At 32.6% G+C, this 15,045-nt stretch overlaps 2 protein-coding genes across 2 annotated transcripts; both read left to right on the top strand.

Annotated features, from left to right (window-relative positions):
- Positions 1 to 2,797: 2,797 nt before the first annotated feature.
- On the top strand, positions 2,798 to 6,076 carry LOC105140693 (U-box domain-containing protein 7-like). The gene is made up of 2 exons (XM_011047623.1): positions 2,798 to 3,784; positions 5,023 to 6,076. Exons 1-2 carry the CDS (start codon positions 3,333 to 3,335, stop codon positions 5,873 to 5,875), a joined length of 1,305 nt encoding a protein of 434 aa, XP_011045925.1. The 5' UTR covers positions 2,798 to 3,332; the 3' UTR covers positions 5,876 to 6,076.
- A 4,422-nt stretch (positions 6,077 to 10,498) lies between these two features.
- Positions 10,499 to 12,588, top strand: LOC105140691 (UBP1-associated protein 2C-like). Its single transcript, XM_011047622.1, has 2 exons — positions 10,499 to 11,767; positions 12,189 to 12,588. The coding sequence occupies exon 1, from the start codon at positions 10,644 to 10,646 to the stop codon at positions 11,763 to 11,765; it is 1,122 nt and encodes a 373-aa protein (XP_011045924.1). The 5' UTR covers positions 10,499 to 10,643; the 3' UTR covers positions 11,766 to 11,767; positions 12,189 to 12,588.
- The last annotated feature ends 2,457 nt before the right edge of the window (positions 12,589 to 15,045 follow it).

Raw genomic sequence — 15,045 nt, 5'->3', positions numbered from 1 at the left:
GTTTGAGATATTAGAGATATATTATTGAATTCTAACAATAAAGAAAGAAAATCAATATTAACACAATTTATAATCACTAGAATGATCAATTTTAGTATCAACAGATTTTATTTAGTAATGAAAGTTTCAATTAGGTGTTTCTGTTTTTCACTTTGAAATTATAAAATTTACATCTAAGCTCGAGAAATTTTTTAGTTTCTGATTGATTTTTTATTTCAGATTGATTTTAAGTTTATGTTTTGTTTTTAATTTTAATTTTAATTTTATTTATGAGTTTGTCAAGGTGTTTAGGCTCTTTTCTATATGTTTTAGATTGAAAATGAGTTTTTTTAATCAAAAAATTATAAACACTATTTTTTTGACTACTGCAATAGCTGAAATCTAAAGAAAATCAAATGACACATTATATAAAAATAATAAAATAGATGATATGTTATCCACTCTAATTTGATTTTTTTTTTTAAAAATAGAGCTAACATGTGAGCCCATTCTAAATAAGTCAAGTGGAGTGGCACCTAACTTTTTTCTTTTAAAAATAAAATAATGTTTTTTTATATATTTTTTTAAATAGTTGTTTTTTAATTTATATTTATATAAATATCCTTTCTCTGTAACTTATTTTTGTATTTAGTTTTTTTTTTAAATAGTAATTTTTTATTCTGTATGTATTTAATTTTTAAATAGATTACTCTAATTTAGCTATAATTTTTTTTTTATGTTTTACATAATTTAAATTTATTTTAAAAAATATTTATTTTTTATAATATTTTTAATAAGTGCAACCTTTCAAAATAATTTTTTCCTTTTGATTTTATTCAATCAATTTTATGTGTGTGTCTATTTCTGCAATTATTTGATTAAATACAAAAACTAATTTTAATAAATAGAGTCATTAAATACAATCAAGAAAATAGCTCATGTTGCATGATCAATTATCTTAATTTACATTCGCTTTTCAACTTTTTCAGCTACATATTTAGTTATTGTTGGTGACTTTTTTTCATGTATTGAAGCAGATAATTCTTGTTTTATTTAACTAGATGCATGTATATGTCTTTTTATTTACATTTAATATTTTCTACGCTAGGAAACCTGTGTGTTCAATTTTTTTGTTGGAAAAAAATATTCGACCCGCGATGGAATACAAGTCAAATAACTAGTAAAAAACTAAAGTGTTTTGTTTTTTTATGGCTAAATCATTGTCGTCACACTTGTAAAATACTATTCACTAAAATAGTGTTGTTTTTTTGTTTATTTTTTTTGTTTTTTCAATTTCATCCATCAATAATTAATTTTTTAATTTTTTTTATTTTAATTTTTTCAATATCATTCTTCAATACTATGTTGTTTTGAGAATTGTGCCTCGTATTTTTTTAAAAGTTTTTTTTATTGGATTATATATCACTTTCATGAAATTAGTTTGTTTTTCTTGATTTCAACCTCCAGCCTTCAACATTAGATTTGTTTGGAGTGAGACTTTGTAATTTTTTTATTTATTTTCAATAAATTTATTTCGATATTATAATTTGAGTTATAAATTTTTATAATTTTAACTGAATTTGATAATTTATTTTTTATTCACATCCCCCCACCGTTATAAATTTTTTTATTCATTAGACTAGATGGTTACCTATTTTTTGTAATATAATTAAATAAAATTTGCTTATTCAACCTATTGGAATATATGATTATGACACCAGTTTTTTTTTTGTTTTTTTTTAATTATACTAGCAGTACTTAATATATAAATTTTTATATAATTTTTTTTTTAAATTAACCGTAGCATAGCGCGTTACAGAATGATCAGTGCCCGTCATCACAGCGAGGAAAGTGGAAGACCTGAATATAGTTTGACGCCTAAATTAAGGTGAGTACTTGTCTTTCGAAGTTACTCTCCGTCTCATTGACGCTTCAAATTCATACTTTTCATCGCTACAATCGATTCTTCCATACTCCAATTTTGAAATCTCAAAAACATTAGGGAACCAATGAACTTTTTCTTCTGATATCGCAACTTCCAATTTTTAATTTATAAGAGGAGATGAGTACTTGACATTTACAATTCTTTTCCACTGAAGAAGAAGCAAAATCAATAAAATGGAATTTATTATATTTATAAGAAACTGAATATAGGCAAGGAAAAGGGGAAAAAGAACTCTGCTCATAAATTATTGGCCATGGAATCATGCCATGTGCATAGCTGTGCAACAGATCAAACCCAATCAACTTGTCATTTCTGAACACGATCATCGAACTAGCATTTCGAGACATTACAATAAAATGGAGAAGCCTTGATCTACTGGAAAACCTGATATTTCTGCTGCCACAATAATGTTTTAGAAACAAAGGATATACAGGCAGGTTGCCACATTGTCCTCACTGACTAGACAAGAAAATCATACATGTTGGTTGGTTTTCCTTTGTTCCAGCCGCAAATCTCTAGGACACGTTGTATTTAATTATAAGATTGATTTAACTAAAGAATTAATACTGGGATAGAACTAGGAAATCCACTGCTAAGTCTTTTTTCTTTTTGCTGGATCGCTTGAAATGGGATTTCATGAATGTTCATCCACCCAATTTCTTAGAGAAAACACTATCAAAGCATGGGAGCAGATCTTTTTTATCTGAAAAAGAAGATTTTCTCCTGAAAATCTAATAGACTAACAGCCCCATTTCACTGCATGGATGACAGGTGTTGAAGAGCAAACACCATGGCTTGATAACAGCGCCATTATCAGCGAGCACCAAGGCTGATGCTGCTTGAAACCACATGCCATTAAGTCAACTTACATAGATTCAGAGATTTATTTATGAGTTAGCTACACTTTTACCATCCTTTAAGGAACACATTACTGATCATGGCGCTAAGTTCAATACAAAGAGTCAACAAGTAGTCTTAGCCGTCCGATAAATTGTACCTCAAGGAAGCTTCTCCAAGATGGGTTAGGTGACAAAATCACAATCTACCAAATACCCCGATCCTGTATCCTACTACTAATTGTGTTAAATACATACGTATCGCTAATTAATCCCTCCCTCGTCAGATGGCATGTATTAGTAATTTATGGGTATACAAGCTAGCGATCTTGATATCGTGCCTTATGGTTTGAGAGTTAAAGAGACAACACTGTTCCCTCTGCATGTGCTCTCTGCTCCTCCTGTAATTTTCCCTACCAGATTCTCTGTCATCTTCCCTCTCATCAGACAGTTCTGGCCCATATATACTCTCCCTTTCACTCTCTCAAAGGTCAAGTCTCGTAGTCGTAGATGGTTTTATAGAAAAAGAAGAGTTGCAAAACGAACGCAAAAACAAGATCCTGATTTCCTTCATGTCTCAAACGCTAGGACCAAACATGCCTGAAACACCTCCTTCCCCCTCTATCTGGGCACTTTCTCAAATGAAACTTCGATTCTTTGCTCGTGTCAGGCGGTTCTTGCAAACCAAAAGGACACAAAGGAATATTAAATCAAGAAATAAAGCTATGGTCAATAAAGAAGAGCAAGTAACTACAGCGGATACAAGAAGTGGTGATGATGATGATGATGATGATTCTGTGGTGCTACAAAGATCAGTAAAGAGACTTCACTTTGGAGGCTTGGAAGAGAAGGAGATGGCAGCTATTGAGATTGAAAGATTAGCTAGAGAAGATGTTAAGATGAGAAAGTTGATGGCTGAGCTTGGTGTTATTCCTGCCTTGGTGGGGATGGTGGGTTCGGAAGCTGCTGGCCGTCGGAGAGTGGCTATTAGGGCCTTGATTGAGCTTGCTAATGGAACTTACACGTAAGTCCCTCTTCTTCTTTTTTCCTAATTTAATATAATTTGATTTTCGTTTTTTCGTCTTCTGTTCTTGGACTACATTATGCACAGTAAATTAGAGTACTATTAAACCACCAGTAAAGGCATTTCTTTTGTGCGGATTAGATTTTAGGGGCAGTAATGATCCTATATTCCTATCTATTCATGGCTTAACTACTAATGAAATTCAATTAGAGTCCAGAATCACTCCCCGCCAGACATTCAATTGAGCAATTTTCCTTAAGAAATTCTGTACCTGTTTTGATAAATAAACGCAAAAGACAGCCTCCGGCAGGCCTTGGCATTGTAGAATTTGCCTAAACCTAACATCAGCTCGGGTGCTACATACACCATGGTCGATAAAACTATTTGGCGTGTATCGAAGGGTCAAATCCCACTAGCACTTTAATTTGATCAGCCAACTGCTTTAAAGCCATTGTGGGTCTGTGACTGACCATCCATGTCAAAATCTATTATTGTATTGTAATGTTAGGAAGAAAAAACCAAAGTCTGTACAAAAGAGCTTATGGATTTCGATGTTTTCTCAACCGAGTTTGAGAAAATGGAGTCGGGACTTCGGCACCATCTAGATTTGTTTTTGTTTTTCCTTTCTTTTTTGGCAGGACTCCCAGTTATTTCATATAGGAGGGCCATATCAAATTTACCAACGATGGTTTCACATATGTTTCTTATTTTCTACGAGCTCATTTCTCAGTCTTATTACATCCTGTACAAAAAAAAAAAGATTTTGAGAATCAAAATATTCAATAATTAATTGGGATCAATTGGGAGGCCACGAATTGCGCTTGTTACACGCTCTATTGGGAAGCATAGGAGGCAATGATGTTAATGAATCGACAATGTTGTCTTTAAATAGAAACTAATTACAGCTCATGAGAATTATTGCAGGTGATCATCAGATTCCCTGTGATCCCTGAACGATAAATAAATTCATCTTTTGACTTCCATCTTTCAACTTAGATCTAAATCCAAGAATCCCTTTTGACTTTTTTAAGAAAGACAGCAATTTGTATAAGATAAGTCTGTTCGTTGGTTCGTTTGGTGTGCATGATGCTCATCTTTGATGGGGAGACCTTTAAAAATGCTACTGTCTTACTAACCCTAGAACAATAATGATACACCTTTTGTTTTATTAGCTGCAACTAGATTAGTGTGCCGTTCTTATTTTAATTAATGTATTTTTGTTTTTTTCCCCTCTTCAGGAACAAGGCTCTCATGGTAGAAGCAGGGATTTTCTCAAAACTACCAGTTAACATAGATGTTTTAGAAGAACCAACAAGACATGAATTTGCAAAATTGATCCTGTCATTATCTTCCCTGGCAAATCATACCCAATTTCCTCTTGTTTCATCAGAAGTTTTGCCATTTCTGGTTCGAATTCTCGAGTCAGGCTCAAGCTGTGAAACCAAGGAGTCGTGTTTGGGTACCCTGTACAACCTGTCGGCTGTGTTGGATAATGCAGGAGTTTTGCTCTCTAATGGGGTAGTTCAAACTCTCTTGAGGCTAATATCAGTAAAAGCACTCTCCGAGAAAGCCCTTGCAACACTAGGCCATTTAGTGGTGACCTTAATGGGGAAGAAAGCAATGGAAAATAGTTCACTTGTGCCAGAGAGCTTGATAGAGATAATGACATGGGAGGATAAACCAAAATGTCAGGAATTATCAGCTTATATTTTGATGATTCTAGCTCATCAAAGCTCAGCTCAACACGAAAAAATGGCTAAATCTGGCATTGTCCCTGTACTTCTTGAATTGGCGTTACTGGGGAGTCCTCTAGCTCAAAAGAGAGCACTAAAACTATTGCAATGGTTCAAAGATGAGAGGCAAACAAGGATGGGGCCACATTCTGGGCCTCAAACAGCAAGGATCGCAATAGGGTCACCTGTAAATCATAGGGAAGCTCAAGAAGGAAAGAAATTGATGAAGGATTTGGTGAAGCAAAGTTTACATAAGAATATGGAGTTGATAACTCGGCGAGCCAATGCTACTTCAGGGGACTCTTCCATGCTCAAGTCCTTGGTTATCAGCACAAGTTCTAAAAGCCTGCCCTGCTAAAGATTTTACAGGCCCTTTAGCAATTTCCAGGCTGCTCTTAAGATTCCAGCTCTCGTGTTTGTTGATTATTGAAAATAGATCAAGGGATTGTGACCCTTAATTACCACAAAATGCTTTTGTGTGCAGTGTAGCTGATGATAATTGTACATGGCGGAACTTAAAAAAACTGCAAGTCTCCAGATGGGGTCTCTTCCCATTCTTTCCAAGAAGATCAATTTCAATTCTTGCACAAACTATTTTTCCTATTTTTATGGCCTTCCAGTTGCCAAAACTAGAAGATCAATTTTTGCTCTTCATTGCTTCATGGCTCCTAATCATAAGCTTATGTGAGCAAATTTCAAGCTGCTGCCGTCTTCAACAAGTATCTGCACTGGGCAATCAATCCTGGCCCGGCAAAAGTGAAAAGCTGGGTTCCACCATAGCATAGATAAACCAACAAGGTAAGTGTTGATTTGCATGGTTGCAGGCGGTTCACCGGAAAAAAATAAATGCAAACGATCAGAACATTTTCTTAAAAAAGGAAAGAATTTTTTTTTTTATTAATATTAGGGTAATCTCAAACCATGTTATACATATGATTTATATAAAAATAAAAGAAATAACTTATTATTAACTCATGAAATTCTATTAAATATTTTATAAATTGTAATTAAATCACAATGTTATTAAAAAAAATTCATCATGACCACTCGTTACCCCACCTCCATTATTATGCTATCATAACATATCATTATTCTTCTACAATTATATATATTAATTATAACTAAAATTAATTAATATCTTTTTATAATGCGAGCTATTATGTACCATAAGTAAATTCATTATAAGTTATATTATTATACACCGTAACATAAATATTGAATACAATAAGTGAATTTATTATGAATTATATTATTTGGTAAGTATATGTGTGAGGCTGCAGCCAACAGATCTCAAGCACCATGCTGAAGGTGCCCAATATTGAATACAATAAGTGAATTTATTATAAATTATATTATTTGATGAGTATATGTGTGAGGCTGCAGCCAGCAGATCTCCAGCATCATGTTGAAGGTGCCTCCCAAAGTGTCGCACACATGACACTTTGTTTTTTGCCTGAGGTTGGGTATCAATAGCGCACAAATGATGCTTGGGTTGCCTACCTGCCTGCTGACAGATCAAGCATATAAGGGGCGCTTGGGCTTCTGTCCTAGTGCTGGGTATACCCTTACTCCCATATGGCTCTTGAGATGCTTGTCTGAAGCTAGACATACCCTGTGTACACGTAGCGCTAGGAATACCTGATTAAGGTGTAGGCATCTCTAGCGCACACGTAGCGCTTGGGTTGTGCTAGGAGTGAGTCATGCATGTGCCCCATATGAGAACACTTGGAGCTTGGGTCATGGCGTTTGGTCGAGGTTTCTAAGTTCTCATAGTCTAAATATTATTATTTTTATTATAATTAATGTTATTTATGAAATAATTAATAAATTTGAAAGAAGATATTATTATTAATATTGAAAACTTGGACTGTGCTAGAAGTGAGTCATGCATGTGCCCCATATGAGAACACTTGGAGCTTGGGTCATGGCGTTTGGTCGAGGTTTCTAAGTTTTAGGATTCTGAATATTATTATTTTTATTATAATTAATGTTATTTATGAAATAATTAATAAATTTGAAAGAAGATATTATTATTAATATTGAAAACTTATTATTATTTATATTATAAATTTTTATGATATTTTTTATAAAAATAAAAAGTAAGCCCGCGGCATAGTATTATTAAAAATAATCAATAATTTTAAGTATTAATATAAAAAATATTGTAATTTGAGTTATAAATATTATTATTTTTCTTACAATACAAAGTGTTCATATAAAACATATTATTATTTTTCTTATTATTCAAAGTATTCATATCAAAATATTATTATTTTTCTTAGAATTCAACATATTCATATCAAATATATTATTATTTGTGTTAGAATATTATTATTTTTATAAGAATTCAAGTTTTTAATAGAAAAAAAATATTATTATGCGCGTTCTAAATATTCTTGGAATTAAAAATAGTATTAGTTGTGTTATGAATATTATTATTTTCTTCACTATAATCAAAAGTATTAATATTAAAAATATTATCTTTTGTGTTATAAATATGATTATTTTTATAATAATTAATATTATTAATAAAATAATTATTAAATTAGAAAACAATTATTCTTAATATTGAAAAACACTCATAAATTTGATTTGAAAGGTAAAACGAAAAATTACTTTTACTTTTACTTTTAATATTATTTTATTATTATTATTATTTAATTTTAAAAAACTGTTATTACTATTGAAAAAAACCACAAGGAACATGTGGTGTTTGGTCTACTATCTAGTGCTGGCAACACCCTCTAAGCATAAGTGATGCTTGGACTTCTACCTACAGCACACATGAGGTGCTTGGACTATGCTGAGCATGTCCATGTTTGTGCCCTACTTGGACACACATGGTACTTGGATCATGCTATTGGACCTAAAGGGAATGGGTCCGACGTCAATACCTAAGATCAATGGATTGTACGTAAGGATCCAATTCTAAATATTATTAATAAAATAATTAATAAGTTTCAAAAAAAAATATTCCTATTAATATTGAAAACATATTATTATTTATATCATAGATGTTTATGGTGTTTTTTATAAAAATAAAAAGGAGCTTGTGACGTAGTATTATTCAAAATATTCAACAATTCTAGATATTAATATAAAAAATATTATCATTTTCATTATAAATATTATCATTTTTCTTACAATACAGAGTATTCATCTAAAACATATTATTATTTTAAATATTCATATCAAAATAATATTATTTTTCTTATAATTCAACATATTCATATCAAACATATTATTATTTGTGTTATAATATTATTATTTTTATAGGAATTCAAATTTTTAATATAAAAAATAGTATTATTTATGTTCTGAATATTCTTATTTTCACTATAATCAAAAGTATTAATATTAAAAATAGTATATTTTGTGTTATAAATAATATTATTTTTATAATAAAATAATTAGAAAATTAGAAAAAAATATTCTTAATATTGAAAAATACCCATAAATTTAATTTGAAAGGTAAAACTAAAAATTAATATTATTATCATTATCATCATCGTTAATAATTTTAAAAAAACTATTATTACTATTAAAGAAAAACAAAATGGGAACTACTTTAATTGTTGTCTGGAAGCTGGGTATATCCCGTGCGCCCACGTGGGGCTTGAGTTCTATCTTATTGTTGGGCACGCTCCTACACACATGTGGTGCTTAGGCTACCTGCCTGGGGCTTGACACCCTCACCACATACATGGTGCTTGGACACATCAAAGATCCAACTATCCTTGGATCCTGCATTCTACAAAATCCAAAATAACTTTGGGTTATTAACTATGCAGGGCCCAAAATAGACTTGGGTCCTGCAATTTAGTCCCTAACTTTTTAAGAAAATAAAAGGTGTGTTAACACGGGCCACCTAACTAGTTTTATACTATTATTTATCATACATCATATATTAATAGTATTTTTTATATGTAATATTTTATAAAAACATAATATTTTTAAATTATTATTAGTAATAATATTAAAATACTTTAGGGAAAATCACTTGCTTGCACTGTTTATATAAATAGTAAAATAAGTTTTTTTTTCTTTTTTATATTTTAATTGATTTTTATGTTAATTTTTTAATCTCATCCTTTAAAAATTAATTGATTTTGAATTGATCTTTATAATTTGTTTCGGCTTATTTTTTATAAAATTATCACAGCCTTAAACAAATATTCATCTATTTAGTTAATTCTTGATTTTATAAGTGTTTATTTTTGTTATTATATAATTAAGTAAAAAATAGTTCATAAAACAAAGTGATTAAACAGAGTGGTGTCATGTCCTAGATTGTAGTTTTGACAAGTTAAGTCATGAAGCTCGAGTCAATCTAATATGTTGTCGTTTTAATATTAAAAAAAAATATCTTGATTCTTTTTAAAAGGCAATCCATGTTTTTATTGGTTCTTCAAGTAATTTTTAAACTTGCCAAGTTAACTAGTTTACATAAAAAAAATAGTTTTAAAAAACTTAGTTATTAAACTTAGAGCAATCCATGACTTGAGTTCTAGATTTAAGTTGATTTAATATATTACAATTTTAATATTAAAAAAATATCATATTAGATTTTTTTTAATGACAAGCCATATTTTTACCAGTTATATAAGTTGTATTTAAAACTTTTAATTTCATCGAGTTATATCAAAGTAACTCCTATATAGTTTAGTTTTAAATTCGAACTATATAAGAAATTAAGTTAAAACATTTTAAAATTAATTCATTAGATTAGATTTAATAATAATACTAAAATATTCCTCAAGATCTTGACATTTTTTTATTAATGCAAATTCTTTTTGGTACATAAACCCATTATTGGTTAAACTATTTTATGCAAAAACAAAAGGATATCTTAATAGAAGATCAATTTCAGTAACCTTAGTTTTGGTCAGTTAACATTATCATAAATGAAAGCTTGCTCAAAATACCTTAGCTCAAGCCTCCAATAATAGCCCAGCCCAATTAGAACTCATTCAGGATCATCAAGGCCATGAAACCCTGAACGGCCTCCCAAATCCCAAAAACTTCAATCTCCACAAAATCAAAGACCGGTTTTATTCTCTGTCCAGCGCATCTCCCTCCTTTCTAGGGTTCACCAATCCTCCTCCTTCTCCGCTGCCATCGACACAATGGATTTCATTAAAAAACGCAAAGCCGACGAAAACGGCGATTCAGTCCCCACCGGAACCACTCCCTCATCCCCAATCACGCCACTAACCCCCGAAGAAATACGTAAAATCATCGAACCATTTACCAAAGACCAACTATTAGACATCCTCCAATCCGCCACGCTCCACCATTCTGACGTCCTTAACTCTGTCCGTTCCGTAGCCGACGGCGACATTTCCCTCCGAAAGCTCTTTATTCGCGGCCTCTCTTCCGAGACAACCTCAGAAACCCTCCGAATTCTCTTTTCTTCGTCCGGAGAACTCGAAGAAGCTATTGTTATTCACGACAAGAACACAGGTAAATCGAAAGGTTTCGGGTTTATTACATTCAAACATGTAGACGCTGCTATGCTTTCGATTAGAGAACCCAGTAAAAAAATTGATGGAAGGATTACTGTTACGCAATTAGCATCGAATAATTCGAGCACTACTGATGTTTCGCTAAGGAAAGTATATGTTGGGAATGTGCCTTTTGAGGTTAGTTCTGAGAGGTTGTTGGGGTTTTTTTCTATGTATGGTGAGATTGAAGAAGGCCCGCTTGGGTTTGATAAATCGATTGGGAAATCAAAGGGTTTCGCATTTCTTATATACAAGAATGAGGAGGGGGCAAAGGCTGCTATTGCTGATCCTATGAAAAATATTGATGGGCATCAAGTTGTTTGTAAATTTGCTGCTGATAATAGGAAGGTTAATAAGAATAGTCAGGTTGGTGTGATTACACAAACATCACAACCATTAACGTATCCACCGGTGACAGGAATTTCACAAAATTACGGGCCTGCTAGTACTAATAGCTATCAGATGAATACTTCAATGACGGGTTCTGGATATAATGGTTCTTATAGGCTTCCGCCATATTTAGGGGTGGGTTTGAATGATGGTGGACTGAATAACGCAGGGGCTTCAATGTATAGGATGCCACAGGCTTCGGGTTCTGGGGTGTATCCAGATACCGGGTCTTATGCATTGCCTCAGCACCAGCAGCAACAGCAGCCATCGTCAATGTCAATGCCAATGCCAATGCCGCCTCGATTGCCACATGGAGCTGGAGGGATGTATCAGGGTATGCCACCATATTACTGAAGGTAATTATTGCTATTTATTACTTTCAATTGATTTTGTTCAATGTGTCTTTTATTTTATGTAATTTTACTGTGTCTCCCCCTCCCCCCTTTTTCCATCAAACCTGTTGTTTTGTGTATATAATTGCATTTGTTAATTTTTGGACTAATTGCCGTGTCTCTTCAATTGTCAAGAAGCCTTGTCACAGCTCAATGGATTTGACTGTGTTCTTATAGCATTTTCTTTTTTGGAAAGTGGGTTATAGATAAACAATTATAACTACATTTGTGAAAGATGAGAGTCTTCAAATCTTCCAAAGATAAACTGGACTTGTTGTATTTTGTGTTTTATGGCTTTCCACAACTGTTTTTAGCTTGTTATTCTGTCCTTTAGCCTGCATGAGCTTTATTCTACATGTTTGACATTGATGGGTGTTTGATTCAGGTGTGTGAGAGCTTCTTGGGCACAAGTTCTTTAAATGGTTGTCGTGTTTTCCTGAATGCAAGCAATGAATCTTTAATTTTATTATGTGGACTGCTGTGATCTTGTTGCTGCTTCACTTCATCTGCTTCCATAAGTTGTGGTTGGATTTGTGATGGATGCTACTTGAACTTTACTAAAGTTAGTTGATATATGTAGAACAGTGCTTTTGCAGAAGGATTGTTGGCCTTTTCTGCTATGCTGGAATTTATGCTGATGTAGATTAGAAATATCACTGTTTTTTCTGGTTCGTGCTGTTTTGTGCTGCTAAAGCAGAATTTGGTGTTTGAGTTTTTTTCATTCCCTTTACATTGCTATGGTTGTGTTAATTTTCAATTTCAATTGGTAAAGTGTATTTTTTGTTTCACTTGTTATGGTTTCCAAATAGTTCAATACCACCCCAGCGCCAAATTTTCTGCCAAGGGTTCCTTCATCGAACTTCAATACTGAAACCAAAACTTGCTCTGTCCCCCACTCTCATTGTCTCTCTGATACCCTACCTAGCCTGGCTACTATATATAAAAGCTTTCCTCCTTTCTCCTTGTTATTTAGTGTAAAATGCATTTCAGTCCCTCAGTTTGAACACCCCCCCCCCACCAAATAGACTTCTTCTATACGTGGCTGTTTATATTGTGTTGTGGTTTGGGCTTCATGAATGTAAATTGAATTACAGTGCTTCTGGCACCTTGGAGTTCAACAATTGATATTTGTGCTGCTTCTTGCATCTCCACATTTTTTCTTTTCTTCCATATAATTTGTCTGGCAGTGTTGTTCTGGTTATTGGGCTCTTTGGGTTACAGAAATATTGAATGATAGTATTTTAAGAACAATCAAAAAACAACAGAATGACTGTGAACATGTAGGACAATCAAATGGAAACACTATGCAAAAGGGTAGAAATTTCTCTGCAATATGCAGATTTGACAATATATTCCAGCCTAATAAATAAATATAACACACTTGCGTAAATTTGGTCGATATACAAGTGGAATACGCTGATTCCATCCTATGTCATCTATTGGAAATTAGTGAAAACCTGATTTTGGGTTACATAATGATGAGAGTATGGGATGTGTTGGCTTTTTTATTATCTTGGTTGATGTTTTTATAAGATGTGTCTTTGTATGTCAAGTTTTCACTGCTACCTGTTATGAGTTTGTGGCTTGCAAATCAAATTCCCCTTGTTTTATAGGGTAAATCCCTTCATTGGCCCATTTTCCCTGATGTCTGAAATTAGGTATGTGGCAGAATTGTTTTGAAAGTCTATGGTTGCATCTCATAGCCTGTGATATATGATTCAAATTATTGCTCGCACAAACTGTCATTCGGTGTTGGAACTGACAACTTCAGTGTTCTTTGCTCGTTTGTTGCCAATATTTTTGTGGTGGGGCTGTCTTACCACAAATTATATGCACATTTGAAGCTGGGTTCAAATTTGCTTTCCCATTGGAAACAAGCAACGAGGGACATCCAGTCAATGAGCAATCTGTTTCTCTAGGACATCTAAAGATTGGCTCTTCTAATGCATTTTTTGTTGCTTGAATTCTTTCAAGTTTTATAAACTTAATTTTAGGCGGAAAATCATTTTAGAATCCCATAGTTGACCTTAACTCCAGCTAGAAACAGGTCTTGCTTGAGTTCTGATCTGCTCTCTTGCAGTGGTCATTGGTTTATTTGTTTACCTGGGTTTTTTCTGTATCGAAACTGTTGAATTTGAATAACATTTAATTAAAGGTGTAATATAATTGAAGATAGTTTCAGTTCTTTATCTTATATGAAACCCAAAAATGAAACAAAATTTAGATCAATATGAATTGCACTAAGAGCTATATTACCTTTTGGTTGCAATTTTGATTGTAGATCTATACAAGCATTATAATGTTTGCACATTGATATTTTAGCAATCTTAAAATTTTAGGTTGAACCATGTAACAGTAAAGGAAATTGTTTTTGGAAAAGATATAAATGAGTCCTTAAACTATTACTTCTATGGTCATAGCTAGAAGCATATATTTATAGTTTTCTTAGGTTCTTGTTTGTGTGATATTTGTAGTAGGAGACTTTAGGTTCCTTCACAACACTGCTTTAATGCTTATGTAGATTTGCATTACATTGATTCATATTCATATAAGCATTAGAGCTGCTGTTCGCTGGCACTATAGCAGTATGACAATCTTTGGTGTTCCAGGTTGCACTGCCCATCAATCATAGGAAATGTTCTAATCAGTACCAGATAAAATTCAAGTATAATCTTAATTGGGTGTATGAATCTGAACTTCAATTAGGTTAAAGTCATTAGAGGCTTTAGGCTACATCTAATGTTTTAATGCTTACATAAATATGCTTGAAAATTGTCTATTTAAGCATTGAAGAAGTTGCCTGTTGGTGGGCTTTATGAATGTATGTGGCTTTACAAGGCCTCTGGTAATTTAGTCGTGCAAACTGTACCTGCAGTTCTGCTATTCGCATCTTTATCTCTCTCCTTGTCTTTCTATGTATCTATCTGGCAGCATTGCACTGGTTTGTGGGCTGTCGGGTTTGCAAAAACAAGGTAAAAGGGTTGAAATCTCTCTGCTATGTGCAATTTCAGTTAATGTGATCAAGGCCTAGTAAGAAAAAAATTTGACCCTTGTCTTAAACATGAAATAAATGTAACATTTGCATGTGTACTTGCTTGAGATTAAACTAGCATTAATCTATTGAAATCTGATTTGGGCATTTGATGATCCCCATTTTGAATTTGATGTGCTTTGGCATATGGAAGCATGAATAATCTTGTGATGAAGGGGAGTCATTAAGATGTTCAGTTTTCCCTATATGC

The sequence above is a fragment of the Populus euphratica genome, unplaced genomic scaffold, assembly GCF_000495115.2.
Source record: "Populus euphratica unplaced genomic scaffold, PopEup_1.0 scaffold112.1, whole genome shotgun sequence".
NCBI lineage: Eukaryota > Viridiplantae > Streptophyta > Magnoliopsida > Malpighiales > Salicaceae > Populus > Populus euphratica.
This window is presented reverse-complemented; position numbering and strand designations above follow the sequence as displayed.

Excerpts from the sequence above, each read along its gene's own strand:
- LOC105140693 (XM_011047623.1), top strand. The coding sequence starts at position 3,333 with ATGTCTCAAACGCTAGGACCAAACATGCCTGAAACACCTCCTTCCCCC. Across the intron at positions 3,785-5,022 it reads CTTGCTAATGGAACTTACAC|GAACAAGGCTCTCATGGTAG; the intron begins GTAAGTCCCTCT and ends TCCCCTCTTCAG.
- LOC105140691 (XM_011047622.1), top strand. The coding sequence starts at position 10,644 with ATGGATTTCATTAAAAAACGCAAAGCCGACGAAAACGGCGATTCAGTC.